At 37.3% G+C, this 27,805-nt stretch overlaps 1 protein-coding gene across 1 annotated transcript; it reads left to right on the top strand.

The window, feature by feature from the left end:
- Positions 1 to 3,647: 3,647 nt before the first annotated feature.
- Positions 3,648 to 26,358, top strand: HDAC2 (histone deacetylase 2). Its single transcript, XM_056487835.1, has 14 exons — positions 3,648 to 3,869; positions 11,176 to 11,288; positions 11,616 to 11,733; positions 12,622 to 12,696; positions 12,873 to 13,011; positions 14,711 to 14,852; positions 17,887 to 17,979; positions 18,078 to 18,186; positions 19,605 to 19,745; positions 21,686 to 21,794; positions 23,850 to 23,980; positions 24,865 to 25,020; positions 25,696 to 25,753; positions 25,975 to 26,358. The coding sequence occupies exons 1-14, from the start codon at positions 3,818 to 3,820 to the stop codon at positions 26,003 to 26,005; spliced, it is 1,467 nt and encodes a 488-aa protein (XP_056343810.1). The 5' UTR covers positions 3,648 to 3,817; the 3' UTR covers positions 26,006 to 26,358.
- Positions 26,359 to 27,805: the final 1,447 nt, after the last annotated feature.

Below are 27,805 nucleotides of genomic sequence, written 5' to 3'. Positions count from 1 at the left end.
ATCTTAATCTGAGCAAATATGAACCCCACAGTTAATTTTCTATTTAGTTCTCTTTATCTATGTTTTCTTTAATGATTTTGACATTTTGCATAAAGTCATTTCATTAGCAAGGTATCTGCATGATGAAAGTTATGTTTTCTTCTCAGGAAAGTGACTCCAAAACCTTGTTTACTCTTATGCTCTACAGAATTTGCGTAAGGTCTATCAACAGCATGATCAGAACAAGCCAACAGTATTGTCTGTGATTTTTCTCCTTATATTTACATGTGTGTGATTACAAGATTGCAGCTGTGAATGCTGCTAATAGGTATCACTTGAAAATGCTCACTTTCACAGATAAAAAGAGGATGGCAGGGGAAAAGAGTATGGTTAGGGGTAAGAGAGGTGTGCTGAGTTGGGCTTAACGATATAAGAGGTAACTCTTATATAAGAAGTTGAATTCGTGAATGTATTTTATATGTTTCTCTAAGTTAAGTGAGTTTGGAATTTTTTTATTTTTTATTTTTTATTTTTTTTTTTAATATACTTATATGTGTGTGTGGGCTTGAACAGCTTGGATAAGCAATAAGCTAGGTGATGGCAAGCTTTCTATCTGTGTCTTTCTGCTCTTAGACTATGCCAGGAGTGAGAAGGAAGGTGAATTGCTCATCATTTCTGTGGTGTGCAAGGTAATGCCACTTTTCTTTAACAACAGTTAAGTGAAAAAAATAGGTGCTCTAGATCTTCCATTTAAGCTCTGTTTTAAAAATATCTTTGGGGGAGTGGGGGTGGGGAGAGTGAAGGAGAGGATCCTCTGGATTTGAGAATTATAGATTGCTTTTTTTATAAGAAAAATAAAGGGATAAACTTTTACCTATAGCAAATTTCTTGTTCATTATTTGCATAATCATTTAGTGACTTGCCACAGTAGATGCAATTTAGGATAAATATGTAAGAAACAGTAATGCCATCTATTATAATGCTGGCTGTGTATGTTGAAGATGGAAGTTACTTTTCTGTTTAAAAGATCCTTATTACTACTTTTTTTATGTCCCTTCCCAAAACAAAACAACAACAACAAAACTATCTAAGGCACAACATAAATTCTGTGTGAAAGAACAAGCTAATGTTCATATAACACTGCAGGAAAAGGGTGAAAAAAAGCTAGCATTCACCCAGTAACAGAAACAAGCAATTACAGGAAGGTATAAAATACTATCATCATTATGTTATAAAGTGTCTGCATGTTGCAACATAATAAAAGGAATGGCAGCCTTTCCCAGTGATACTTTGTTTTATAGTCTATTCTGTTTTCCAATGGATCTGGGGCTCAACTGGAGGGTGTTCATGCCTGTTTACCCTGGGAAGTGATGCTCCAGTTTCTTCTATATCATTGGCTTTTGTGTAGCATAGCTCCTGTGCTGTTCTCTCAACAAGCAGCTTTGAAGATATCTGCAGAACCTGCACTTTGAGAAGCGGGACTGGTCTAGGAAATCACCCTTGTATATACAACCTGTGAAACTTGATATTTAAGCTTTACAGACCTTTAAATAGTGTCCTTGCTGTCATACTGAGTTACTGTGAATTCAGTGAATGAATTCTTTCTCCTTTGACTAAAGAATAACTTTATACGCTTATTGACACTTGCTCAATTCAGGTATGAGCTAGTATTCAAGGAGCTTCTTTAAACAAGAGCTGCACTTGTCTGGATTCAGATGTTAGAAGAACATGAATAGTCATTTTTGCCCTGAAAGCAACATAGCTTCTCTTGATTTAGCCCATTTAAACCAGAATAAGCTATTCCTATATAAGGTTGAGTATCCATTTTAAACTAATTGAAATTATGAACTTCTTTTTTTTTTTTCATGTGTAGTCACTAAGAAGAACTTTGGCAATGCATCACTGCTTTTTTTTGAATTCTTTATGTGGTGCAATAAAAGTACTCCTGATATTGAGCCAGCTGATATGTTGTTGTATTCTTTTGATAGACATATTTATCAGGCAACTACAAAATGAGTAATTTCACAAACACATTGAATTTCAGTGGTCAAAGAAGCATATAATACAGTGATTAGCTAATACAAAATAGTGTCTGGAGCTTCTAGAGTCCAATCTAGGTCTCTTCAAGCAGTGGCAGCACTAAGCAGGCTTGAGATAAAAAGGAATTTATTGCTAAGTGTATATCATGCCTCTCATAGTGTTATGCAGATATTTTGCTGCACTTTGCACCAAAAAGCAAACATCAGCTGTACTATAAGGTGTAGGAATCAATTTATGTTATCAATCAATGTTATTTCTAAGAGAGAAATTTCCAAATGGAATATGAAAAAAGCTGTTTAAAAGTGATATACCACCTGACTACATCATAACATCATATCCTTTTGTTAAAAGGTGAAGGTGGGGAGTCCAGGATTCTGTAGGGTTATCCTCAGGGTGTTTGTGCATACATGTGCTTAACAAAATTATATTTACAGTTGTCTTTCTCAAACAATACAATTTTTTTTTAAATTTTTTTTTTTTTTTTTATCAGCTACAAGGACCCAGACTCTTGTGAGGTACGTCTAGGAGTGAAAGCAACCTAATCCTGGGAACAAAGATGAAACACGTTTGGGCATGTATTGGTTTTGATATGTGGCATAGGTTATACAAATGCCTTATTATCAAACAGAGAAGCACATGTGGCAAAAAAACATTGGGTTTATGTACTTTTAGAGACTGCAGTAAATCAGCAAACCCTGAGAGACAAACAAGGCCTTTTCTGTCAGCTGCAGAAACAGTAAACTTCAGTGTAACTAATGTGTATCCCCAGACTCATTGTGAACCCCTGTACAAATGCAAATACAAGTAATCTGGCTAAGTATTAATGGGATCATGTTTCTCCTTCCTGAGTTTGTACCTGAGCTAAGGCAAGGAGAGAAAACGATAGATGTCGAAGAGAAATGATTCGGATGTTATGCGCTTCTTGCGCGCCATGCTTGGATTTTTTGGGGGAAATTGCTGTGGGTTACTGTGAAGCATGCTTTGAACTTCCTTCACAACAGGGATACTGAGGTGCAACACTTGCCACTAGGGCAGAGTACTGACTGACAGAAGCACTCAAAAAACAAAGACCAAACAAAACAGAAACTTTTTGTTGTGGAAAAGAGGAGACTCTTTCACTTGGGGAGGGCCGGCCGAGCAACTGCAGCCGCCCCGTAGAGGGTGAGGTCCGGGCCCCAGCGCGGCGGAAAGCGCAGCGCGGCTGGGGATGAGGCACCCGCGGCCGGTGCTGGGGGGCGGCTGGGGGGCTTCGCCGCGGCCCTGGCGCCGAGCAGGGCCCGGGCCCGCTGCGACCCCGAGCGCCGGACCCCTCACTCCGCTGCCGCCGCTGCCTCTGAGGGAGACAGGGCGCCCACTGCGCGCATGCGCTGAACGGCTCCGCTGAGGGGCGGGGATACAGCCCCGACGCCCGCGGCGGATCGTACCACTGCGCGCCATGGGGGTGGGCCAGAGAAGAACCTTCTCCAAGAATTCGCTAATGGAGAATCCCTGAAGGCTTCTTCACTGACTTGTGTGTGTAAATAAGGGAAGCTAGCACAGAAAAGCAGGAGGGAGTCCACACATTCTCGCGTGCGTGCTCCCCTCCTCCTTCGTTCCCTCTCCTCCCTCCGTCGGCGGCGAATTGGGCGCGTCCCGCTGGCTGCCCCTCCCGCCGCCGAGGGTCCGGCCCGTTCCCGCTGCTGGCGGTCCCGGCGTCGCGAGTTCCCGCTCTCCCGCCCCCTCCTTCCCACCCTCCGAGCCGGCTCCGCGCTCTCCTCGGCCTCCCGCTCCCTGCCCACGGCCCCGGCGCGGCAGCCCTATGGCGTACAGTCAGGGCGGCGGCAAGAAGAAAGTCTGCTACTATTACGACGGTGAGCAGGGCCGGCGCGGGAGCGCGCGTGCAGGAGCGGGGGGGCGCCCCTCTAATGGCCGCCCGGGGCGGGCTGTGTCCCCGGCCCCGCCGGCGCGGCCGGCCCTGCCCCGCGGTGAGGGACGAGCCCCCTCCGGCCCGGCCCCGCGGCGGGCGGGGGTCTCCGCCGCCTCCACCTGCGCCGCCGCGCCCCGCTCCCGCCGTCGGCTCTGCTCTGCTGAGCCCCGCGGGCCGGCGGGCGGGGGGCGGCGGGGCCGGGGGGCCTGGAGTCGGGCGAGGTGCAGGTCGGGGAGCTGCCTGCTCTGCCGGGCCCGGTGGTAGCTGCTGTGTCTATTGTTTCCCCCCAAAATACTCACCGCACCATCGCCTCCCATCTTCCCTCCACCCACCCCCCCCCCCCCCCCCCAAAAAAAAAAAAAAAAAAGAAGAAGAAGAAAAGTTGAGACACTCCCCTCCATCCGCTGAGCACGGAGGCGTTGGAGTCGCTGCTGTGTCTGGCTCCTCCCCTGCAAAGAAAGTCCAGGCCATGTGTAGCTCCGGCACCTGGTGATTGTTGAGCTGAGGCCTTTCCCTGCCTCGGGCTTTCGTACCGAGGGCTGGGGTGCGGAGAGACAGGGGGGTTCTGCCCCCTCCTCCCACGTTCCCCGAACCGAGCACGGATCAGAGCAGAGGTCTGGCTCCCACGGGCCTCCCTTCCTGCAGAACGCGGAAAGTTGTGTGCGTGGGTGTTTAATAATCGTGAAATTTGAGTTGCATGTAGGCCCTCTGAGTTTGCACGCTTGTGTGGTGGGGACACAGGGGCTTGCGATCTGCATTGTCAGTCATGGCGAAAAAGTGCTTCGTTTGAGATATTTTCAGCAACTTGTTTGCAGTTTTCTCTGGCCCCAGCAGCAAGAACTTTTAGGTTTCTTCTTGAGCTTGAATTTATTTAGCCCTTTTTGTACTGGGAGGTAAGCTCGATGGACAGTTTATAAGAGATTTTATTAAATTGTCTCCTATTGTAACAACCTTGTACGGTCGCATCTGAGGCTGCGCTTGGTAGTAGCCAGGAAACAGGTTGAGGATGTTCAGCCGTAGTGCTTTGGCCTTTTCACCATTTTGGAAGTGAAGATGAGTGGCTAAACCCACTCAAGATATCAAAGGGTGTGTTGCTGTAGCAAACCTGCCATTCTTTGGAAATGGCAGATCTTGTGGGGCCTGTCTTGGCTTTTTTTTTTTTAACCACACTAAAGGAGGCAGAGTGGTGGTTGCCGCCCCCTTCTCTTTGTTGCTAGCACTGGTTCTTTGTTCAGCCTAAAGGGGAAAGGAGGCCCCTGTTAGGGATACTTTTGGTGAGGCTAAGATCCTACTTTTCCTAGGGAAGAGGAATCACTTTTCTCCTTGTTGAAAGAAAGACAGTAGTGATAATTTAAAAGCTTTCTTTCTGAAAATATTTGTCTTTTTTTAAATCAGTTTGCCTTTTTTTTTCTTTCTTTTCTTTTTTTTTCTTTTCTTTTTTTTTTCCTTTGATAAAGTCAGGTAGCTGTAGTTTACTAGATGCTGATATATTGTTTTTCTGTGATTACTGGATTTTGGTACTCGATGCTAGCATTAGATTCTCTTAACAGCCAAAAAAGCCATCCTTGTGAAGAGAGGGGAGAAACTGGAAGAGGAACAAGTTTGATGGCAGGATAATGGCGACTTAAAGCAGTTGTAGCTCTTATGTAGACTAGGATAAACGTAGTTAATAATGTTGAGAAAATAGTATTTGTTGTGCCTTAAAATAAATGTTTTATATGTGATAGAAACAGTTTTGGAATACTTTTGATGTCTCATTTATTTGTATTGCCAAATCCAACAGTTATTTTAAATGTCTTTTGGAAATAGAGTTACTAGAAGAAATTTTAGAGTTAAACCTAAAATAAATATGCTGATGCTGCTGTGTGGTTCATCTGGCAATTCTGAATATTTGTAACTGTTGTACTAGCAAAGCCATTGAATCACAGTGAAGGGAGTGTTTGAAGCCTTAAATATCCCAAAACAAAAAGAAAAAAATACTGGGGTAGTAGTATATCTCTAAAGAGATACATGTCTGAAGTAAATTCCCTTTTTTTGGGTCATAATTGGCTCTCCACACCTACTTTTACTCAGTTTCTTTAAAGTTGCAGACTAAAAAGTCTTGAAAAGTTCTAGAACCATATGCAGTTATCTTCTGAGATGCAGTAAACTTCCCCATGCTTTTTGTGGAACTTGGTGTGGTTGTCATTTCAGGCTGATTTTTAAAATTAGCCAGTCACTTTCTCAGAGTATATTGCTGTTAAGGTATTTGGTTGTTTTTTTTTTTTTTGTTTTTTTTTTTTTAATCAATAGTTTTAATAGCCTTCATACTGTACTTGCAACCAATACACTTTGAGTAGACAAAGTTTAATTTCATTACCTTGAGTTTGCTTGTAATAGAAAGTCAACCACATCCAGTTTGCAGAGTCTTCTTTGCTTTGGTCATGCTCAGGTCAGGATTTTTGCTTAAATTCAAACCAGTATACTGGTATACTATATATTCGTACTATATGCATATACATATATGTAAATATGTATACTATATGTATATATACTACATACAGAATATGGGAAATACGAATTAAAATACTTTAGTGATCTTACTTAAAATATTTGTCATAAATTCTTCTAATCTTGATACATGGCCTTAGCTTAGCAAAGTATGATCCTCACACTGCTCAGAACCATGCTAGATATGGAAGGCTGTCTTATCTTTTATTTTAGTGTCTTACCATGTATCTTCAGGTTGTTGTCATGGTTTTGCAACATTGTGGCTCAGGTAGTTTTGCTGTTCCAAGGTGTTGTACAGTTGCCCACAGAAGTGAGAAGAGGCCCAAGATGGTCTTACCAGCTCTGTGCTCCTGCACAAACACAGTTCTAGAAAGTCATGCAGCAGTTGGTGTGGTCACAGTGAATTCATGTGTTTATTCCATGCCACTGGCAGTATTGTTTAGTTTGGTGCATAATGTAGTGTGGGTGTTCCAAAGGCTCTACCTTCGTGAAAAATTTGGGAGATCTGCATCACAGTGTGGTTGGTTCCACCCATAAAGACAAGACTAAACCTGTTTTAGTAGGGCAGTGTGTTACTATAGTTGGGCATTGTTTGAGTAGTGCTTCTAGTTAAAACTTACATCTGCAGATAAAATGAACTTAAAATGAGGCATTTTCTGGAAATTCATCAGTCCTTTGTGCAGTGCCTTCCAAACATCATGATGGTATCCAGCCTCTGCTCAGGGCTCAAAAGTCAGATCTTTGCTACTCTTCTGCTGTCTGCCTAATTTTAAAACCAGAACAAAATACCCAATCCTTCAGAAACTAGTGCAGTAATACTCATCAGGCATTGATGATCTTTTCTTTTACATTTTCTTTTCATGAGTTCATTCCTTAGTATCACTGAAGTCAATTCAATGTAACTGCTGCTCTTAAGATTTGTTTTTTCCATGTAGTTTCCATTGTAGCAACTAGGTTTCTTCGCATAGTGCAGTTCCGAAGTACCTCACTGTTTCATGGTAACTTTACTTAAAATAAGCAGGGATATGGTCTGTGTACATAACAGCTTAGCTGTTAAAAGTTATAAAGTAATATAATGTAACATGGAAGTTACAAAGTGTTAAAAAACAAGTGTAGATGCCATCTCATGTCTCTTTGTTCAGTCGTGTAAGACTGCTTTGTAATGGGTAAATTTATTGGTGTATTTTTCTGTATGTCATAGGAACTGCAGAAACTAATACTTTTTTGGGGGCATAGCTTTTGTTAGTTGTGTGGTTTTGGGCATATAGTCTCTTGTATTTTTCTATGTGTTAGAATATTTTTTGTAGACCTTGTAAAGTCTCAGAGCAGTAGGTGTCTAAAGCTTATGCTCATCAAAGGAATCAATGGGTATTTTTTTAGATAGTTCTCATCATTTTGGCATGTAGCTTGCATGAATTGGGAAGAAAACGTGTATGCATATGTGTGTATATATATATATATATATATATGTATGTATGTATGTATTTGAACCCAGAACATGACAGTGCATGTAACAATTGTCAGGTAGGTCTTCTGTATCACATAGTGAACAGTGTGGGGCAGTAATCTCCTATAGCATTAAGTGGGCACTTGGTTTGTCTCTTTTTAATTCAGGACTCAACTTTTAATAGATTATATGTTGCTGCTTCTCAGTGGGAGCCATTTAGCTGGCATTTTTACTGGTATAAAACAGTAAATTACAGTTTTTGAAGCCTTGCTGTGAAAGATTAATAGATTTGCAAACTTTTTATTCATGCTACTTTGCATTTTCCCGTCCTCTTCCTCATTCAGTTACTTTTCTTTCTTTTTGCTTTCCATATGTTCCCACACTGGTAAGTGATATACTGTGCTCATAACTCTTCTGTATGATTTTTACTTCTATATTAGTAAATTCTTACTAATATATTACTTTATATTAGGAAGTACAAAGTCAAGTACTCATACTATCTGCAGTAATAATCTTGTGAGCTTGGCCTCACTATACCCATTCCTCATATACACATTTTAGTCAGGCTGGTAGAGGTTTGCACAGAGTTTTTTAGCTCCATCAGTGAGTGAGGTGTCCCATCCTCACATATACTAGCTCTTGGTACACCTTGCTTTTCTTCCCAAAGTGCTCTAGTAAGGCTGTGACATATGAAAAAGCCATACATAAATTTCAGGATCAGTGTTTGTACCAGGAAGTGCACCACCTTCTTCACTAGGTAGAGAGACTTTTGACAACTTTACCTTGATCACAGTAAGATGTCTCTGTGATGGGTCCCCTTTATGATGTGGTTGGAAATCAAGGTGCTAATGAAGAAAGATATTTCCTCTTTTCCTTCCTCACCCCTGCCTAATAGGCATCACTAATCCCTTGGAACTTGATGTGCTTTTTGTACATATGCTGAAAGAATTTTTTTAATGAGGCTAATGCCAAAACCTTTTTTTGTTGGTGATACGAAAGCCTGAAAAATAGGGATGGTATTGTATTGCCTGTTGCTAAAGTGTATTATGGTGATATCTATTGTAAGTCACTACTGTTGGCCTCTAATACAGCAGGATCGGTATTCTTCTGCCAGATACTCACCTACCTATCTTCTATTTGATAAATAAACTCCCATTAAATCTACCAATGTGCCAATTCTTTTAAAATTCTCTTTTGTGGTAAAAAAAAATTAATGAAGGCTGAAAAATGTGCTTGATTTATTTATATAACTGTATGCTGCAGATATAACGAATATGCATAAGCTAAAATTTATTTAGTCTATTGTGGTTTATTAAAGGATATGTCGCAAGTGTATTTCGGAAATTTGTTAACCTTGTTTTTTCTCTATTTCATATGGGAAAAATAAGACCTTACATCATACATAGGATATAAAATAATTCTTAGTTGTATGTTTCGCCATCCATCAGCATTCAGAATAAAATGTCAGTGATGACTGTAGAAGCTGAAGTAGTTAAAGTTGAAATGACCTCCTTAAAACCGCCCATTTTTCAGCCACAAATGCATTTGTAATGAAGTTTCCTCAATAATATCACATTATTTATATACATTATTTTTTTAAAAATCTCAAAATTCAAAATTCTTACTAGCTTGAAGACTTTTTTTTTTAAATCTGGCACTTAATAGTAACTTCAAAACATAAAGTAGAGCTAGTACATGGTTGGTTTTCATCTTCTAGGCATTAGTTTCAAAGATCTGTGATAGATTTTTTCTTAAACATCAAATATATAAGATATTCTTTTGTAAAGTGCTTGAAAATGTTTTTGCTGGAAGGAAGTAGTTTATACTCTTAATACTTTTGCTCTTGACCTGCATGTGGCCAAACTTGTAGGCTTGCAATAAGTAGCTGACAAAAAATACTATTCTTCTACTTAAGTATCCAGGTTAGAAGGTCCAAACTCTTCAAAGTTCTTAACTTAATGTTAAAACTTGGTTTCTATTGTTCTAAAACTCTATTTCTATTGTTATGGGATGGCTAAGAGCTAGATATTGAAGGGTAGTTTTTTCTAAACATCATCTTCTTATGTTACATTAGGTTATATCTATTTTCTTAAGTGTCCTTACTCTCCGTGTCTCTTTGAAAACTGAAAGCTTGAAGGATTTTAGAATGCTTTGAAACTTTTAATCTTACTGTAATACTTGTTTTTCTTGGTAGTTGGTGATGCTACAGCAAGCTGAGATTTACCCTTCCTCCATGAAGCTCATATTGAAGAGGTGAAACTAAAGCTGTTTTGTAGTGGTGCTGCTTCTTACCTCTGACTGATAAAATTTACAAACTAGTATGACATTGTGAAAATAGTGTTTCTTTTGTTCCCAGTGGACAAGGCAGAGCATGTTGAAGGATGTGAAAGAAAAGTAAAAAGTTCAAGAAGGTAAAGTTCAGTAATCCTATTGGGAAATTGGGTCAAAAAGGAAAGAGGTGCTATTGTGAAGAGGTGTTTTAGAAATCTCCAGCTGAAATCCATTGACAACTGGACATAATTTACAGGCTTGTTTATGTTTCCAGAGACAGTTCTGTTTAAAATGGTTCATGTATTGAGAATGTCAGTGCTCAAAACAGGTTTGTGTGTTTTTTAACAATACCTGAGCTCAGAAGAAAACTTAACTACTAGCCCATGATAGCAGCTATTCCTTTCCTGGAAATGAGTGTCAAATTTGTTATCTTAATTGTGTGCCTAGTTGGCCTCCAATATAACAGAGGTTAATCTGGATTATAAGGTTCTTGTTAAAGTACTGTGGATCTCCAGCAGCAGGTGTCTGGGGACTTTTTGTGCATGGGGTTGCCACAATGGATCTGGACCTGACTTCTGGGTGCAACAGGCTTAGTAGTTAAGGACAGGCTGAGGATGATATCATAAAATCAGCTCATGCAAAATGGTAGGTTTTACTACAGCCTCTGTTGTGATACTGTGTGGCAATGTCATCAGTAGTCTCTCCTCTCCTCTTAATTCCACTTCAGTTTCTCATTTTATTGTTCATTTCTGGCCCACTATTGGGCCAGAACTTCACTCTTGATTTGAAGCCATGTCTTATATTTATCTCTCCTGCTACTGTCTGCTTGTAGTCAAAGTGTTAGATTTGGCTTCTTTTTTTCCCTCTGGCTCTGACATACAACAGTTTGTTTCCCTTGTGTTCTTTTTGAAGTAGACAGTATTCCCTTTGTGGGGTTTGTTTTTTGGTATCATACCTATTTACTTACCTTCTGAGAATGATTAAGTGGCAAAGAAACTTGTTTTGTATTATGAATAGCTATTCTTTTGTGTATTATTGGCAGGTGATATTGGAAATTATTACTATGGACAAGGACATCCAATGAAGCCTCATAGGATCCGAATGACTCACAACTTGCTGCTAAACTATGGCTTATACAGGAAAATGGAAATTTATGTAAGTATACTTGCTGAAGCATTAAAATGCTGAAGCATTTTAAATTATTTTTAAAGGGCTTCAAATATTGTCACACACATAAATAGAGGAGGAAGTGAAAATAGAGAATACTTTAATAGTTTATTCAGAACTCTTTTACTTAGAAATGAAGCAGTATTTAATGCAGTTGTGTATCGTAACAGAGTAGCCCTTGCCACTACTATCATTCTCCTTTCACTGTTTTCCTTTCCAAGTAGGTGGGATTTCTTTCAAGTTGCCTGTTTTACCACACTTAGCTGATTTTGAAGAGCACTCTGATTTATTTCTTTAACTTGTTCTTCTTATCAGCGACCCCACAAAGCAACTGCTGAGGAAATGACCAAGTACCATAGTGATGAATACATCAAATTTCTCCGATCAATAAGGCCTGACAATATGTCTGAGTACAGCAAGCAAATGCAGAGATGTAAGTGCCAACATCAGGCTAAGTCTGTATGGGCATGCTTTTATGGTTAGCATTGTTTGAAGCTCAGTATTCACCAGTACAGAGGTTAGAAAAATACTGTAACAAGAGTAAGTAGCATGTGCCTGCCTTTAGCTACACTTTTCTATGAAAAGCATTGTCTTGACAAAAATGTTTTTTAAGAGTATGTAAGGATTTTTGCCCCTCCTTTCACAGGAGGTATTCTAGATGTGAAATACTACTGCTTGATACTAAGGCTTGATGTACAGATTGTGAACTGTTTGTGAAAGTGTCTTGTAATCTTGCTTAAACAAATGGCATTTAGAATATTAGAGAAGTAAAAATTAATGTGTGAAAATGTGTTTAAGTCAAGAAAAGAACTTGCTCATTCCACTTGGAGAGAGATATTAAAAATTGTACATCATTCACTGTTCACCCTTTCTTTATTCATTTATTCTTTTAATTACAGGAATAAGCTCAAAGTACTGTTAGGAATACAGTTGGACAGCTATTACATCAATTTTAAAGGCAATATTGTAACCTCTTTATGATGCTTTATTGTCAGCAAATTATTTTTCTAAGTAATTGTACATTTTTTAACATGACCTGTGTTAATCAGCATTTCTTCAAAAATCTAAAAATGATCCACCTTCTTCAAACGAGGAGACAAATCTTCCAATAGAAACCAAAAATAATTAAGAAAATAAAAAAAGATTAGTTTGGAGTTGTACTATTAGGACTCTGCATTGTTTTCAGTGTTTAAATTAGCCTAACAAATGCGATGGGGGATGAGTAATTAAAATGCTGAATGAACTGTGCATCTCTGTTATGCATGTATATATTGGTGCTGTTAGAATGGTATTTTAACAAAATACTACATTTCTTATACAGTTAATGTTGGAGAAGATTGTCCTGTATTTGATGGCTTGTTTGAGTTTTGTCAGTTGTCAACTGGAGGCTCTGTTGGTAAGTATAGGTTGTTTGCCAACTGTTTTATGAGATTTATCAAGTATCTCAGTATCGGTAAGAAATCTATTCTAAATCAATTTATTTTAAAAATAAAATATTTCATGTAGCAAATTTAAAGGCAATCAGAAATTTCTGACTCCATTTGCTTTCATTCTTCTGTGTGTCTTTTACAGCTGGGGCAGTAAAATTGAACAGACAACAAACAGACATGGCTGTCAATTGGGCTGGGGGACTTCACCATGCCAAGAAATCGGAGGCATCTGGTTTCTGTTATGTCAATGATATTGTGCTTGCCATCCTTGAGTTACTGAAGTAAGTTTGTAATAAGCACAAGTTAAAATTAAAAACTGTTAAATTTAGGTATTTAAATAATAAGGTTTTTATAAATATAATTTTTATAAATATATAAATATAAAAAATTATAAATGAATGAATATTGATTGTAGTTATTATTTGAGGGAGTTTTCATAGCCCATGTTGAACTCTTACAGTTTCAATTAAAAAACCTCCAAGCTCTGCCTGGTTTGGCTTCAGCAAGATATTCAAAATAAAAATACAGGCAAACTGAAAAGATAGCTAATAGGAGATAAATCCAAGCAACAATGCACCCTGCAAAACACCATATGCTGTAATTCTAGGTGGTGGGAAAGAACTAGAGTAGCAGACTTCAGAAAGTGGACAGGCTTATTTGCTTTCTGTTAATATTTCTGTAAAGTCTCCCTCTGCTACACAGAGGGGCAGAATAGTGGGCTAGATTGATCACTGCCCTGACCCCTTAGGGTGATCATTGTACTCATAATCTTACACTCATTTGGTTTCACAATATGTTTTCTTGTTTCCTGTCATTTGATTTGTTACTGAATCAAACAGGAAAATTCAGGGAATATCATGCACTGAGCAATGGATTATTTCATGAACTAATGGCTGGTTTGAATAAATGATTAAATAACAGCTGTGTTGCTGTGACTGCAAAATAAGAAATGAGGAGTAATGAAAAGTGATGGTATAATTGACTTCAAACAGTAATGCTTCACTAACATTTCAAGACCTAAGTGCTGCTTTTACTTCTTCAGAGGACCGTATGTATCCCTATTAATAACATAAATCCCATCTACTGGAAAAAATATTTTAGATATTTGACTCTTGTGAGGGGAACAGCTGATTTTGCTGGTAAGGAATGAGTCAAGTAGCTGTAATCTGGAAATCTAGAGATGGAAAATATTCCTAAAGACACTAAGAATAGTTAATACTAACACATTAAGACATTCATTTTAATGTGCAGCATATATTCAGGAGCTGTCTACAGTCTACAAGATACAATTTTCTGTGGCCCAATCTTGAATTTCTTAGCTTAATGTGCATGTGATGGAAGGAATCTTGTGAATAGTTATGGGTTGTGTAACTGTGGAACCGTCCCTGAAATTATGGGTGCTCACACTCTCAGTACTGTGCAAAGCATGATGAAAAAGCATCTTCTAATGACAGACTTTGCTATTTACTGGAAAACATAATATTTAAGGGATACTTACTGTTTCTGGTGCTCTAAGGCTTCAAATAAATCACTGGTTTCTTTGTCCATCTCAAACTGTCCTGAAATTTGCAGTATTTAAGAAAATAATAAACAGTAGTATAATAAATCTATGCAAATATAAAGTTCAATACACTTGAAAGTAAGAATGTGCCTTTGTTTACAAGCTGGAGAGATGAAAAAGAAAAGTCAATGGAAAATAAGTATTTCTGTTTTGTGAGCTTATGGAACATAGACTGTTGATAATTACTGAGAAGGCAGAAAGAAAAGCCTTGGGGTTAATGAAAAGGGTGAATAAACTTAATGCTATTCAAACTGTACTGAGAATTCTAAGAGCTTATGGTCACATCAACCCAAATCATCACAGTGATTATAATCTTGGATTTTAATGTCTGGTTGGTGCGTTTTTGTTGGTGTTTTTCTTGTTTGCTCTTAGTATTTTATAAATATAACAGATGATGATTTCTTATGTGTTCTTTCTAGGTATCACCAAAGAGTGTTGTATATTGATATTGATATCCATCACGGTGATGGTGTTGAAGAAGCATTTTATACCACAGATCGTGTCATGACAGTATCATTCCATAAGTATGGTGAATATTTTCCAGGCACAGGAGACCTTAGGGTAAGGTTGAACATGAAATTTCATTAGGTGATAAATTCTCTCTTACTGTCTTCCTTGTAGATACTTTTTTTACACTCAGTTACAATGACTATGTCCAATACTAGTGTACAACAGTAAGTTTTCAGAAAAAATGTTAGCCTAAAGTGATAGATTAGTTGAGGAATCTTAGCAAAAATAATACAGGATAGAAGCAAACTGAAATATTCACTTCTACATTAAATTAACACATTCACTTCTAGACAAATAGGCTGAAATCTTTTTTCAAATACAATTCATTTAACTCACACAGATTTTGGAGATATCTCTAAGAAGACATTGTGGTATATTTATGATTATCTGTACATTTCAGTTCTGCAGTTACAGTGAAAAGTACCTGCTTTCAGTTCACCCTTTCACAGTCACAAAGCTTAAGTTAAAGTTTGAATTTGCTATGTTCTTTTTGCCTAGTAATACAATTGACTCATTTTTGGAATATTTCTTATGTCATGAAGTGTGTTTTAAGTTCTCGTGATGCTCACTGCCTAAGAACTTTAGCATTCCCCATATGGGAGGGAGCGTTTGCCCACAAAGAATTGTCATTAAAGCTGTCGGAGCATCTCTGGCAAAGCTGAGAATTGGAAAGCGATTTTCCTGGCCCTTCATATTAATTTTAAGTTAGTCATTGCTCATGTTAGGCTCTTGTCTGTTAGAACAGGAATTTGTTCTGTTTCACAGCTTGAAAGAGTATTACAAGTATTAGGATTAATATATTCCGACTTCAAACTCATAAATTAAACCTCTTTTATCAGAGACGCTCCTGGAATATGCCATTCCTCTGATGTTAGCAACTTTGCATGTTAGTTTGTGCATACAGTTAGAAACTAAAAAAAATTGTAAATACTTCTAAAAAGTTGGCCTACAAAAATGCTATGCTGGGAAATAATTCACTGTTTTCCTAATACATTTAAACTAATTCATGAAATACAAATATTCGTGTTTCAGCTAATACTCCTGAAAAGTGTTTCCCAGCCTATTGGTGATACCCAGAAGGCACAGGAGTAAGTGAAAGTTGAGCAGTGGGTTGCAAAGCATTCAATTCAGTGTGGTTGTTGCAGCTGAATGTTATTATGGTTGTTAGATTCTGTTAAACTGTTCTAAATTGATGTAGGAGGAAATCAGATTAGTTTTTATCTGTGTGGTTTAACTTGACTGGCCACAAGGTGGTAGTGGTGCTTCAAACTAAAAGCAGCTCAGACCAGGATGTTTATCATGACAAGCTGTTGTTGCTGAATTTGGCTTTTTTTTTTTTCTTTTGGGAGGGTTAGATAACTTGGCTTTTTAGAAACAGCATTTCCCATTAACAGAGAAGTTTGTGGACTCTTCACCTCACCACACCCAGATTAAAGAATTAAAAGATAGCATAGCTTAAATAAATAGAAGAATATTTTACAGGTTTGGGGATTTATTTTTGTAGCAGTATCAGTGAAAAACAGTATCTCAGGCATGGCAGCCTTTTTTCTGAGGTGCTAGTTAGGATTTTGAAATAAGCATTGTCTGCATGCAGGCTCTATTGCAATTATTGCATCCCCATAGAGATTTTTCGTATCTCCAGAGAATACAAAGCCAATTGAACTGAAGGGAGAGCTAATTCTCTGAAAAGTCAGTGTTCCTTCTGGAGGCCCGTATGGTGTTGCTTCCTTCTGCCTAACTTGGTCTGCCATTGATGATTATTTTCATCGCATTTACCAGCCAAATCTCTTTGGGTTTTTTTTTATTACAGCTTGTTTCTGTAATTCTTTAGTTAGTTGATCTAGTTTGCTGATCAGGTTGCATTTATTCAGTGCAGGAAGAAATCATGTGTCAAATGATGGTATTGTGATTGCAGCTCTATCAGCGTAGATGAATCTGAGGTTTTCTAGTTCAGCAGCATTCATCCATTTTCTACTGAATATATTGTTCAGTCTAAACTTCCAGTGTCCTCAGTAAGTTATTTGACCTTCTGCATATCTTAGATGATAGCACAAGTTTTGCCATTTATACACACAAATAGATCAGTTAAGTTCCATTGTTCTCCACAGTGGCCCAGCTTCTGTAAGGCAGTTTGATCTGAGGGTGAATGGGAGGCTACCAGAATGCTAAATTCTTTCTTTAGGCTTTAAAACTAATGCGAGCATCAGTTACAACAAAGGTTCATTGAGTAGCTGAAACAATTACTCTGTTTAGGTGGAAATTGTGTGAACATTTGACTTTGCTGTGTTTTAGGATAAGGTCAATTTAATTTTTTTTTTTTTTTTAATCCGTGAAGCAAGACAAGGAGAGGAACAGAGATCTTTAGCTTTTAAGGTGATCGTCAGAATTGAAGTGGTTGAATTCAGGGTGTATTCACTTGATATATGTATATATATTTTTGTTTGTTTGTTTTGTTTTTGTTTTTTTTTTGCAACAAACCTTTTTTCTTAATACATAGGTTGTCTAGGAAAGCTGATTAGCTAGACTATTACAGTTCCTGTCTTGTTACATGATGGAACTGAGAATAATTTGCAAGTTTGTGCATTTTTTTTTTTTGTTGCTCATTTAAGAAGTCTCAGTTTCTTCTAGAGCACCTATAAGTGGTGCCTGTTGGATTTTTCTTCTCTCCCTTTTGCTGCAACTACTTCCTGATCCTATGTTTAGGGCAATAATGTGGTTTTAAAAATCTCCTCAAGTCCAAATCTTCTATGTTACGCTGAAAACATGCATATCACCTTGCTCTTGGTTTTCCTACTTTTGTTTGGTTTGCTATTATTACCAGACTAAACTGGTTAGTTATGATTTGTCTTTTTGTCTTAAATCTTCGGATTAAAAAATCGATTGTATTTATTGCTATTTTAATCTTGGTGTCCAACTGCTACACTCTGAAATGATTTTATGGAATAGAAATCAAGTAAACTATGCCTCTTCTCTCTCACAGATAATGGTACAGAATACTTCAGCAGACTTGTGTAGACTCTTTTTCATGATTCCATTCTATGTGCTGCTGTGTTTGTATTAAAGCATTTGTCATCTTTGCTTGTAGGACATTGGTGCTGGAAAAGGCAAATACTATGCTGTCAACTTTCCAATGAGGGATGGTATAGATGATGAATCATATGGACAGATATTCAAACCAGTGAGTGCTTTGTTTTTTGTTCTTAAGCTCTCTGAAAGCCATTAGTTTTGTATTTTCATTATATCAATTAATGACTCACTGTTTTATATTGATTATAGATTATATCTAAAGTTATGGAGATGTACCAGCCCAGTGCTGTGGTATTGCAGTGTGGAGCAGATTCACTGTCTGGGGACAGGCTGGGATGCTTTAATCTTACTGTTAAAGGTAAACAGAAATGTGTCTGTTTTTTGTCTGTAACTTTTTAGTTATTAGAAACCTCTACCCTTCATGCTGTTTTTCAAGACACTTGCATGATGAGGACTGGAGTCACAAAGATTTTGTTCATTACTATGATTAATCACCTCTTTCTTTGCTATACAGGGATGGCCAAAAGAAACCCAGAAGTTGCCTCTTTCTTTCTGTCCATCTAAAAAAGTTAAGAAGCTTAGTTTTCCATATGCTTCCTAGCCACTCAAGTGATTCCCTTTCTCCTATGTACAGGCTTTCTATAGCTCTAAAACAGAGTCCTGGAATGACAGGACAACAGGCATCTGCAACACTTCCAGTGATGGGCAAATACAGCTAGTTAGTAGTCAACTGAGTAGGACTACAGATGCTAAACATCAAACACCTTGTTGGGTGTAAAATGGGTATTACTGGAATGAGAATACTCACATTGTTAAATTTATAGTGATGTTATACTGAGACATATGTTAACAATCATTTTAATTAATTATCATAGAATTAATTTCCTTTAGTATTACTTAAGTTGCTACCTGCAATTGTGATTCTCTAAATCAGGTTGTTAATTTAGCAAGTAGCATTACTGTTACAGTTGTTGTTGTTATTATTATTATTATTAATTTAAATTATAAAATATTAAATATATAGCAAACTTTTGCTAAGCCTTCAGTCCAGCCTGTTTTAATTCATGGGTCTTTTTGGTTTTGTGATTTTTTATTTTTTATTTTTTTTAATGCGACAATTAGAGTTTTGTAGGCAACAAAATGCAGTATAGTATCTGTTGGGTCTGCAGTGTTTCAGGGTTCTTTTCTTGATTTGCACCAGGTGGCAAAACTACTTCAGTTGCCCATACAGCTCAGATTTTTTTCCATCTTACATATCTTGGAAACCAAGAGAGCTGCTGCCTCCTGCAGATGCCTTTCAGTATGCTGTATCTCCCTGGAATGTGTACTGTCTTGGCACCAGTTCATTCTGTAAGCAAGACTTAGCAACCTCTAATACAGGTTCAAGTTTAGAAGTAGAAAGGACCGAGTACTGGTTTTGTTTGCCCTTCTTCCCCCATTGTATTTGACTGAGAAATTGTCCCTAAATTTGTCACTGTGTATGACATCATTTATGAAACGACAAAACAGTAAGATCATTTCAGAACAACATCAATAGACTGTCATGCAAAGTCTCTGAAGGCTGGGGTGGATGATGTTCATTGTGTTTTGTACATTTCTAGTCTGTAGGTCTTGACTTCTTGTGAGATTGTGCTTAGCTCTAGGGGGAGACAGTTCTATTTAAATCAATTCAGTTCTTACTTGTTAAATGTGACTGCATATGTCTGATTAGTTTGTTATATATTTTTATGTTTAATAGATATCTTGCATGTATTGTCAACTCTTTTTGTTTTGCAGGTCATGCTAAATGTGTGGAAGTTGTAAAGACATTTAACTTGCCATTGCTGATGTTAGGAGGAGGAGGCTACACAATACGTAATGTTGCTCGGTGCTGGACATATGAAACTGCTGTTGCCTTAGATTGTGAAATTCCTAATGGTAAATATTAATATTCAAATTAATATTTTATTAAGAAATAATCATTGGAGATCTTGAGAAAACAGCAGATATTTGTACAGCTAGGTGTAATGTATCAGTTTAGAATAAACTAGGTAGAAAATTATTGCTATAATTTAGCCCATAAATTTTCACTATTTTATGCACTAAATGAATGTAAGTATTTAGAGCTCTTTTTATGCCCTACCAAAAGCTTTAAATGACTGAATCTCATTTTGAAAATGCAAAATGTAAAACTTATGGAACTTACTTGTAAGTATTTATAATATGAATATCATTATGAAAGAATGTATACTGCATTTTGATTGTGCCAGTGTCAACCTGTAAACTGTACAACACAGATGTGGTGTACATAAGAAATTGACTGTGCAAGCATCCACTTTACATAGCAAAAATACTGGGTCTTCATTTTATCTGACAAAAGTAGCTGTAGAAGTATATTGACTTCCACTCTTCCATTTCCCTCAATTTTGGCTATACAAGCTATCTTAAAATTTAAAACCACAAAAAACTACAGTAGACTGCTTTAGAATAGTTGAATGCTGAAGTAATTTCTGTGAGGAAAATCCCTAAAGATCCAGGACTCCTTTTACTTCTGGCCAAATATGCTCTTGGATATGCTCTTGGAATGCCATTTATATAAAATTGCTGTTTGGACTGATTTGTTACAAATGAGTCACTGGCAGTTTGCATGTTGAACTGGAGCTTTTGCTGATAACCTTTTGCTATTCATGTATCTCTTGGTGGATTCAGTGTTTCCATCTGACTTCAGCAGAATGCTGGTGTCAGTGAGAAAAAACTATTTGGAATGTGCCTTTCAAGATACGTATTTTCCATTTTTCATGTCAAAATATATTCTTTGTCAGCCAAAGCTTTTGAAGACGCAGTAGCAGTTCCTTATCTTGGAACTGCTTTTTCCTATTAGTATCTCCCTTCCAATGGATTTTATATATAAATATTTACACATGTATATATGCATGTATACACACACACACATATGTATATATGTGTATATATATACGTACATATGAAATTTTTTAGATTTTTTTTAACAGTTCTCTGTACTTTTTGGGTCCCTGTCATCTTCAGTCTGTTTTGAGAAATAACAGTGCATTTCTAAATGTTGCAATAGTAACTTAGTAGCAGCTTAATCTTCCTGTCTGTTTTCTATCCACCTAACCAAATTTGCTTATCCTGTAATAATCATAAATGAAGAAAGACAATGGGCACAATTAAAAATAAATTTCAGTGTCTTATTTCTCAAAGGTTATATGGTTTTTTTTTATATTTCTCTTGCTTTATCTGGAAAGATACAGTCCTATTCAATATAAAATATTGAAATGTAACAATGTAAAATAGCTGTTGTCCTGGCCATATATTCTTCATCAACTTCATCAGTTTTGGTGGTTCAGTATTCTAGTCAGGGACACCATTTTCTATGAAAATGCAAAAAGTGGGGTAAGGAGGGAAACAGACTGAACCAGTCATACCACTGAATCAGTGTCCAGCACTTAGCAAGAATATTGAACTAGCTGTGATCTTCAGTCTAGTAACAAGTATTAAAACTTGTCCTGAAGGAATATTTTGAATGGCTCACTGAAACCTTTCAAACTGGACTAATTTTGAAAACACCTACAAGAAATCATAAGTTGATCTTCTCTTTCCTGCAGAAATTTCTCAAATTTGTTATTGAGTTCTTCAGTGTGTAATTGCAGCAAATCTTTCTCGTAATTTGCCAGCAAATTTAAGTTATTGAATAATTTAGAGGAAAATCATTGAGGAGTCCAGATAATGAGCATTATTTGTTTGAATGCTTAAGGTTTGATGGTTCTCTAAGTATAATCCTGTCAAATCTATTGTTGTATTTAAAATTTTTAAAATCCTTTTCCGGTAACAAAGTTGTTTTGGTGTTTGGTTTATAGAGTTGCCATACAATGACTACTTTGAATATTTTGGACCAGACTTCAAGCTTCATATTAGTCCTTCAAATATGACTAATCAGAATACACCAGAATATATGGAGAAGATCAAGTAAGTAATGTTTACCTCACCTATCAAGTAGGTCATGTGGATCATGTTTTTCCAGAGGTTTAATTGTTAGGCAGTTTTGAAGACTGTATACCTTTCTTTATTCACTAACAACAAGTACAAGAATAGATTTGAAATGTTTTTCATTTCTGTCAGGGGTTTTTTGGAAGTCTCTTCCTCCAACAGAATGCATGCTTATAAAGTCTTATGACTATAAATATGAAAATTTATGACCCAGCTTGGATTTTTCCTTTTTCCAGCATCTGAAAAGATGACTGTTTTACTTGGATTCCCATTCTAATTTTGTAGAAAGTTTATCCTGCCAGGAAAGAAGCTGGTGTGCTATGATGACTATGATTTCTAATTCTCAGCTCCATGTCTAAACATGGACTGAGAATATTATTCTTTTAGCTGTCAGCTGCAAAATTAAAAAGTCATATGTGAGCTTGAACATCCAGAGCTCTGGAAAGACAGTAGTTGAGTGGCTGTGACTTGACAAATCCACAAGGTTTGAGCAGTGCTCATTGACAAGCTGTGGTGATTGTGTGTTTTTAGGCTGTGCAACTTTTGATACTTAGTTTATTCCTCCTTGCATCTTGACATTTTAATTGGAAACAAGTATTTTACTTCAGGAGTAAGTAATGCATACATACTGTTCAGAATCAGTTCTGTGCTGAACTGGTAGGAGGCAATTGGTTAGCCAGAAGTACTCTTGGCTTACTGTGATTTGTCCTTGCTCTGGGTTTAAAAGCATAAACTTCCACCCCTGCTCTGAATTCTAACAGGCTGTTAATGGTACAAATTCTTTCAGTTACTAAGAATACCTAAATAAAGATGTAAAATTGCATGTATAAGTTTTCCAATACTTCTGTAACCTTTAAAACTGTCAAATTGCAAAATTCACCAAAACTGTTAAAATACTAATTTTTGAGTGATTAGTATGTAGACTGTGATGGGTGTTCATAGCATGACTATATCAATCACAATCAAATGAAATAAGTTTATAATGTGTGATGGGAGCAAAAGCCCACTTATTTTTTGTTAATGTAATTGTACAAAATTTCTCACCAGTAATATAGTTCTCCAGCTGGTGATCTGCCAGGCTGCTTACTGTATGTTATATATTATTGAGCTTTTTGTGGCTGCAAAACTTGCTGCTGCAATCCCAGGCAGAGATTGTTCTCCATCAATAGAAAACACATTCTTATACGAGCACCCACAAGATCAATGACCCATCATTTTGGAGAATCCTCCTTCAGTTCATCGTGTACTTTCACAGACACCTGGCTTTAGGGAGTTCCCATGCATGGCAAAACTACTTTGCCAGGTCAAGTGATTTAAACAGAGGCAGAGATTAAAGATTCCAAAAAGCACCCAGTTGCCCTTTAGTCCTTCAAATTGTGCAGAAGTATGCTAAGATAATAGTTGCAAATGCTGATATTTGGTACTTGCCAAGCCTGCCTTTCTACTTTGGAATAATAGTTTTGAGTCCCAAAAGAATCGTTCTTTTTCCTGCACGTGGTATTTTGGAGTATACCATCTATCACGTCAGGTTGCTTAGACAGGACAGAACTTGTCTTTGTTCTCCTGAAACAGCCAATAAAGAAATGTATCCAAATGAGTTAATTTTGTCATTGCTGCTTATAGTTGAGAAGTCTTCATGCTTTTAAGTGTCTGACTTTCTTTCTAAGAAACTAGACAATAGTGTATTATCCAACTTAATACTTTAGCTTATTATAAACAGAGTAGTACTGACACCAGTTTAGCCCATGTGGGCAGTACTTGTGCTGACCCTGTGGGGAATTAACAATTAAAGTTGATTGAAATTAGTATTTGTAAAGTACAAAGAAAATTATGTTCAAATACACTGTGGGTACTAATGATCTCATTGGGATGGAAAACTTCCTGAACTTGGCATGCTGATTTTTTTAGTTGAAAAATGAAACTGACTGTAAAGCACAGCCAGGTTAACTTTGAATGCAGAGTTCAGAACTTCATAGAAATCCAAGGAAATGCTGCTTATGTGTAGTGATAACTACTCTTGTCTGTTACTTGCAGGCAGCGCTTATTTGAGAACTTGCGCATGTTACCTCACGCACCTGGTGTGCAGATGCAGGCCATTCCTGAAGATGCTGTTCATGAAGACAGTGGAGATGAGGATGGAGAAGATCCAGACAAACGCATTTCTAGTAAGAAATATCTTTTCATGATAGAACATATCCATGGTTGTTTTGGATTTAATTGCTCAGAACCTAAGTTGTAGTAGCGTGCAGTATTGGGAGACTGGCATTTTTGTTTCCTGAATAAAAAAAATTTACTTCTGGTCTGACACTTTTGATGTTTTTAAGGTGGCATTCATGTGCACATTTGAACTTCTTAAATGGTCTAATGAAGTGCTGGAAGAGCCTTGTGTTTTTGCATCTTGTGGAGCAGCTTGGCTGTTTCAAATCTATAGTAGATACTTCAGAAGTCTTAATGAATTTTAACTAAAGAAACAGCACTTCACTTTTTTTGTGACTAACAAAAGACAGAAGCTATGTTTCCCTTTGAGGTAACATGAGATACAATGTTTAAGGGAAAAAAAGACTTCTATTTGCTTTATTGTGAGACAGATTTTCCATGTTTGTGACATTACCCTCAACTTTATTGCCATAAATCTTTTATGAACTTTGAGTTGTTCTTGAGCTATAGCCAAAAATTTCCTGCTACTTTTAGTCTTTTTTGATGTGATTAGAATAGTTCTATAACCTCTTATTAGTGTACCGTCCATTTTCTGAACTGTTGAAATAATTTTTTTTTCTCCTGGCATTTAGTTTTCACTATTTGAAGTTTAATTGATACATGGTTAAAATATTCCCACTCTCCCCCTAAGTTTCTGCAAAGCTACTTTTTGGAAGTTATTGTGCAAGTCCTAGAGTATCTTGAAGAATAAGTGGTTTTAACTGAAATTTAGTTTATCAGTATTAAATGATTATAATACATTACTACTCATTCTGAAGTTGATAGTTCTCTTTTAATAGGCATGTTGTAGTTTGACTTTTTAATTAATTAGTGTCCTAAATCTGAATCCTAGTTCGAGCATCTGATAAGCGCATAGCCTGTGATGAAGAATTTTCAGATTCTGAAGATGAAGGGGAAGGTGGACGACGAAATGTTGCAGATCATAAGAAGGGAGCGAAGAAAGCCAGAATAGAAGAAGACAAAAAAGAGACTGAAGACAAAAAAGCAGGTAGGACTGCTGTGTGATTTCATTGTATATGTTAGAACTGCAAATGTCAGTCCTGCCAGGAGGCTGATGTTTTATCTGTTAATTAGCTGTTGAGATGATATATTCTTTTCCATCATTCTTAAATCATCTATTTTAAACTTAGGAGTTTCAAGATGCAGCTATTCAGATTAGTGCAATATTTTCAGCTTGAAGTCTTAGAGCCATGGATTTATATGACTCAATGAAAATAGAGATGAAAAAAGTATATGTTGGGCAAAACATTTGTTCCTGTTTGCTTTTGTGGGGTGAGCCAACTAGTTTTCTCTGAAACAAAAACCAGACAGCGTTCTGGGGACAGTGTAATTCCAAGGACTCTTGATTTTTCTAAGAACTGGATACATCTTCAGCTCAGGGGAACTCCAGGTCTCATTACTGCATGCCATCATTATGGCCAGTCAAGAGAGACCTTGCCTTCAGGCGTTCTGAATCACTTGGCATTGTGCCCAGACTCTCCTTTGGATGGATGCATTTAATGCTGTGCTTTAATATGTAACTAGTGACTTCTCTTAAAAGCCAGTTTCCTCTGGCTAGAAGTATATACCAAAAAAAAATAAACTTGGTCATGCTCTTTACTTCTTAAGTACTTTAAGGCTTTCTTGCATCTTTTGGTATATTTAAAATCTTGTGATTTTTCAGATGTTAAGGAAGAGGATAAAACCAAGGACAGCAGTGGTGAAAAGACAGACGCCAAAGGGTAAACACTAATTAATTAATAATGTTATTTTTTGGATAGTGTTTGTAATTTTTTGGATAGTGTTTAAGTCAGTACTGTATAATATTTTTCAGTTCTGTGGAGATCACTTTCAGTTTCTCATAATACTAAATATTTTAGAATTAGGACTAGTAATTCAGAATTACATTTCTAAATCAGTTAATTGAAAAAAATAAAACAACACTTTTTTTGCCTTTGTACAGAGCAAAATCAGAACAGCTCAGCAACCCTTGAACAAAAGATAGCCTCTCATCAGTTGCAGAACATAATACTAGAGTCTGAGAATACCTAAAAGGAGAAACGTTTTCGTATGGAGAGAGACTGCTGATTTCATTTTGTACTATTTGGCATGGACTGTATTTATTTTCAAACGGCTTTGTTCTGTTTTTTGGCAAGTTGTATTGTGAGTTTTCTAATTATGAGGCAGAAATTCCTTTCTTCACCATGCTTTATGTAATAGTATTTAAAAATGGATGTGAGTTATTATGTTAAATGTCTAAACTGATCTATTAAAGTAATTTGCCTTTCCTGAGCTGATTTTACCTTTTTTGTAATTTTATCTTTATTAAAAAAAAAAAAAAAATGTACATGGTTGTCCTTTGTCCATCATTGAACTACAAAGAGGAAAAACTACAAATTAGGCAGACTTATCTTTGAATACCTAGCAAGTTTAAATGGACAGCTGGCAAACAGGCAAATTGAACTGTGCTGTTTTCATTGACTCCACACATTCCAGTGGTTCCTACACGAGGTGCAAACACATGTTTGGGTATACAAGTGAGATTTAGACAGGCTGAATAAATGGGTGAAGGGATGCTGGAATAACTTCATTGTATGAACTTGCATTTTAATGTGAATTTTTTAAAATTCTGCAGTCACATGCCTTGTACTGTCCAAGAACCTTTCCCACCATCAGAATCTACCTAAAAAAATTACTCATTTGCTGTTCATGAAATCAGTGTATGGTCATCTTGAAAAGCTTGCAAGATAGTAAGTGAAACTTTGGATTTAACTTGAAACCCATTCAAGTTGTGTACAACTATGAGTAATGTAAAACTTTCACTCTTAGAGAGGAAGGATCTTACTACCTACTCCCTTTATTGATTCATGAGTTAGTTCTAGTGCTTGAATTAAGCAGAGACCTCAGTGACCCCATTCCCCTTTTTTTTCTCAACCTACAATTCTCTTACAAAGCTTTGAAGTCGAGATTTCAGAGCAGTGAACACAGAAGTTAGCAGAACTGCACTGCTACTCAATCTTTTTTCTTTTTTTCAAATATAAGTTTTTCTTGCTACATTTTTAGCCTATTTTCTCTCTGTGGTTGTGGTATATATTAATATTGTGCCTGATGCACCCCATGACACCACTGGCCCTCCTGGCTGCCAGGTCACTGCTGGTTCATGTTCCACTTGCCATTGACCAGGACCTCCAAGTCCCTTTCCAAGGTGCTGCTTTCCCCAGTCTGTCCATACATCCAGGGTTGCCCCATCCCAGTTGCAGATTCCAGCACTTTCCCTCATTTACCTTCATAGGGTTTGTGGTTGCCCAGTCCTGTGATTTATCAAGGTGAAGGGCCTTCCTGCCCTCAAGGAAGTCAACAGCTTATCCCAGTTTGCTATCATCTGTGACCTTGCTCAGTGTCCCTTCCAGTCCTGAATCCAAGTCATTTATGAAGATGTTGATGAGCACAGGGCTGAGGATGGAGCCCTGGGGGAACCCATCAGTGACAGGTCACCAGTCCAGTGTCACCCCATTCACTGTATAACCCTTTGTGCCTGACTGATGAGCCAGTTGCTCACCCATGGCATGATGCGTTTATTCAGATGTGTGCCTGACATTTTGTCCAGAAGGGTACTGTGAAAGAAAGTACTGAAAGCTTTGCTGAAATTAAAAAAGATTACATCAACTGGATTCCCTTGATCAGCCAGATGGGTTACCTTGTTATGAAAAGGAATCAGGTTTGATAAGAAGCACTTCCTTGTTGTGAAGCCATACTGGCTGTGACCAATGACTGAGTTGTCTTTCAGATGCTTT

The sequence above is a fragment of the Oenanthe melanoleuca genome, chromosome 3 (genome assembly GCF_029582105.1).
Source record: "Oenanthe melanoleuca isolate GR-GAL-2019-014 chromosome 3, OMel1.0, whole genome shotgun sequence".
Lineage (NCBI taxonomy): Eukaryota > Metazoa > Chordata > Aves > Passeriformes > Muscicapidae > Oenanthe > Oenanthe melanoleuca.
Note: the sequence above shows the minus strand (reverse complement) of the source record. Positions and strands in the feature narration are given on the sequence as shown.

Bases quoted from the DNA above. Each gene is read 5' to 3' on its own strand.
- HDAC2 (XM_056487835.1), top strand. From the start codon at position 3,818: ATGGCGTACAGTCAGGGCGGCGGCAAGAAGAAAGTCTGCTACTATTAC. The intron at 12,697-12,872 runs GTAAGTATAGGT...TGTCTTTTACAG, and splicing joins GTCAACTGGAGGCTCTGTTG to CTGGGGCAGTAAAATTGAAC. The intron at 14,853-17,886 runs GTAAGGTTGAAC...CTTTGCTTGTAG, and splicing joins CAGGCACAGGAGACCTTAGG to GACATTGGTGCTGGAAAAGG.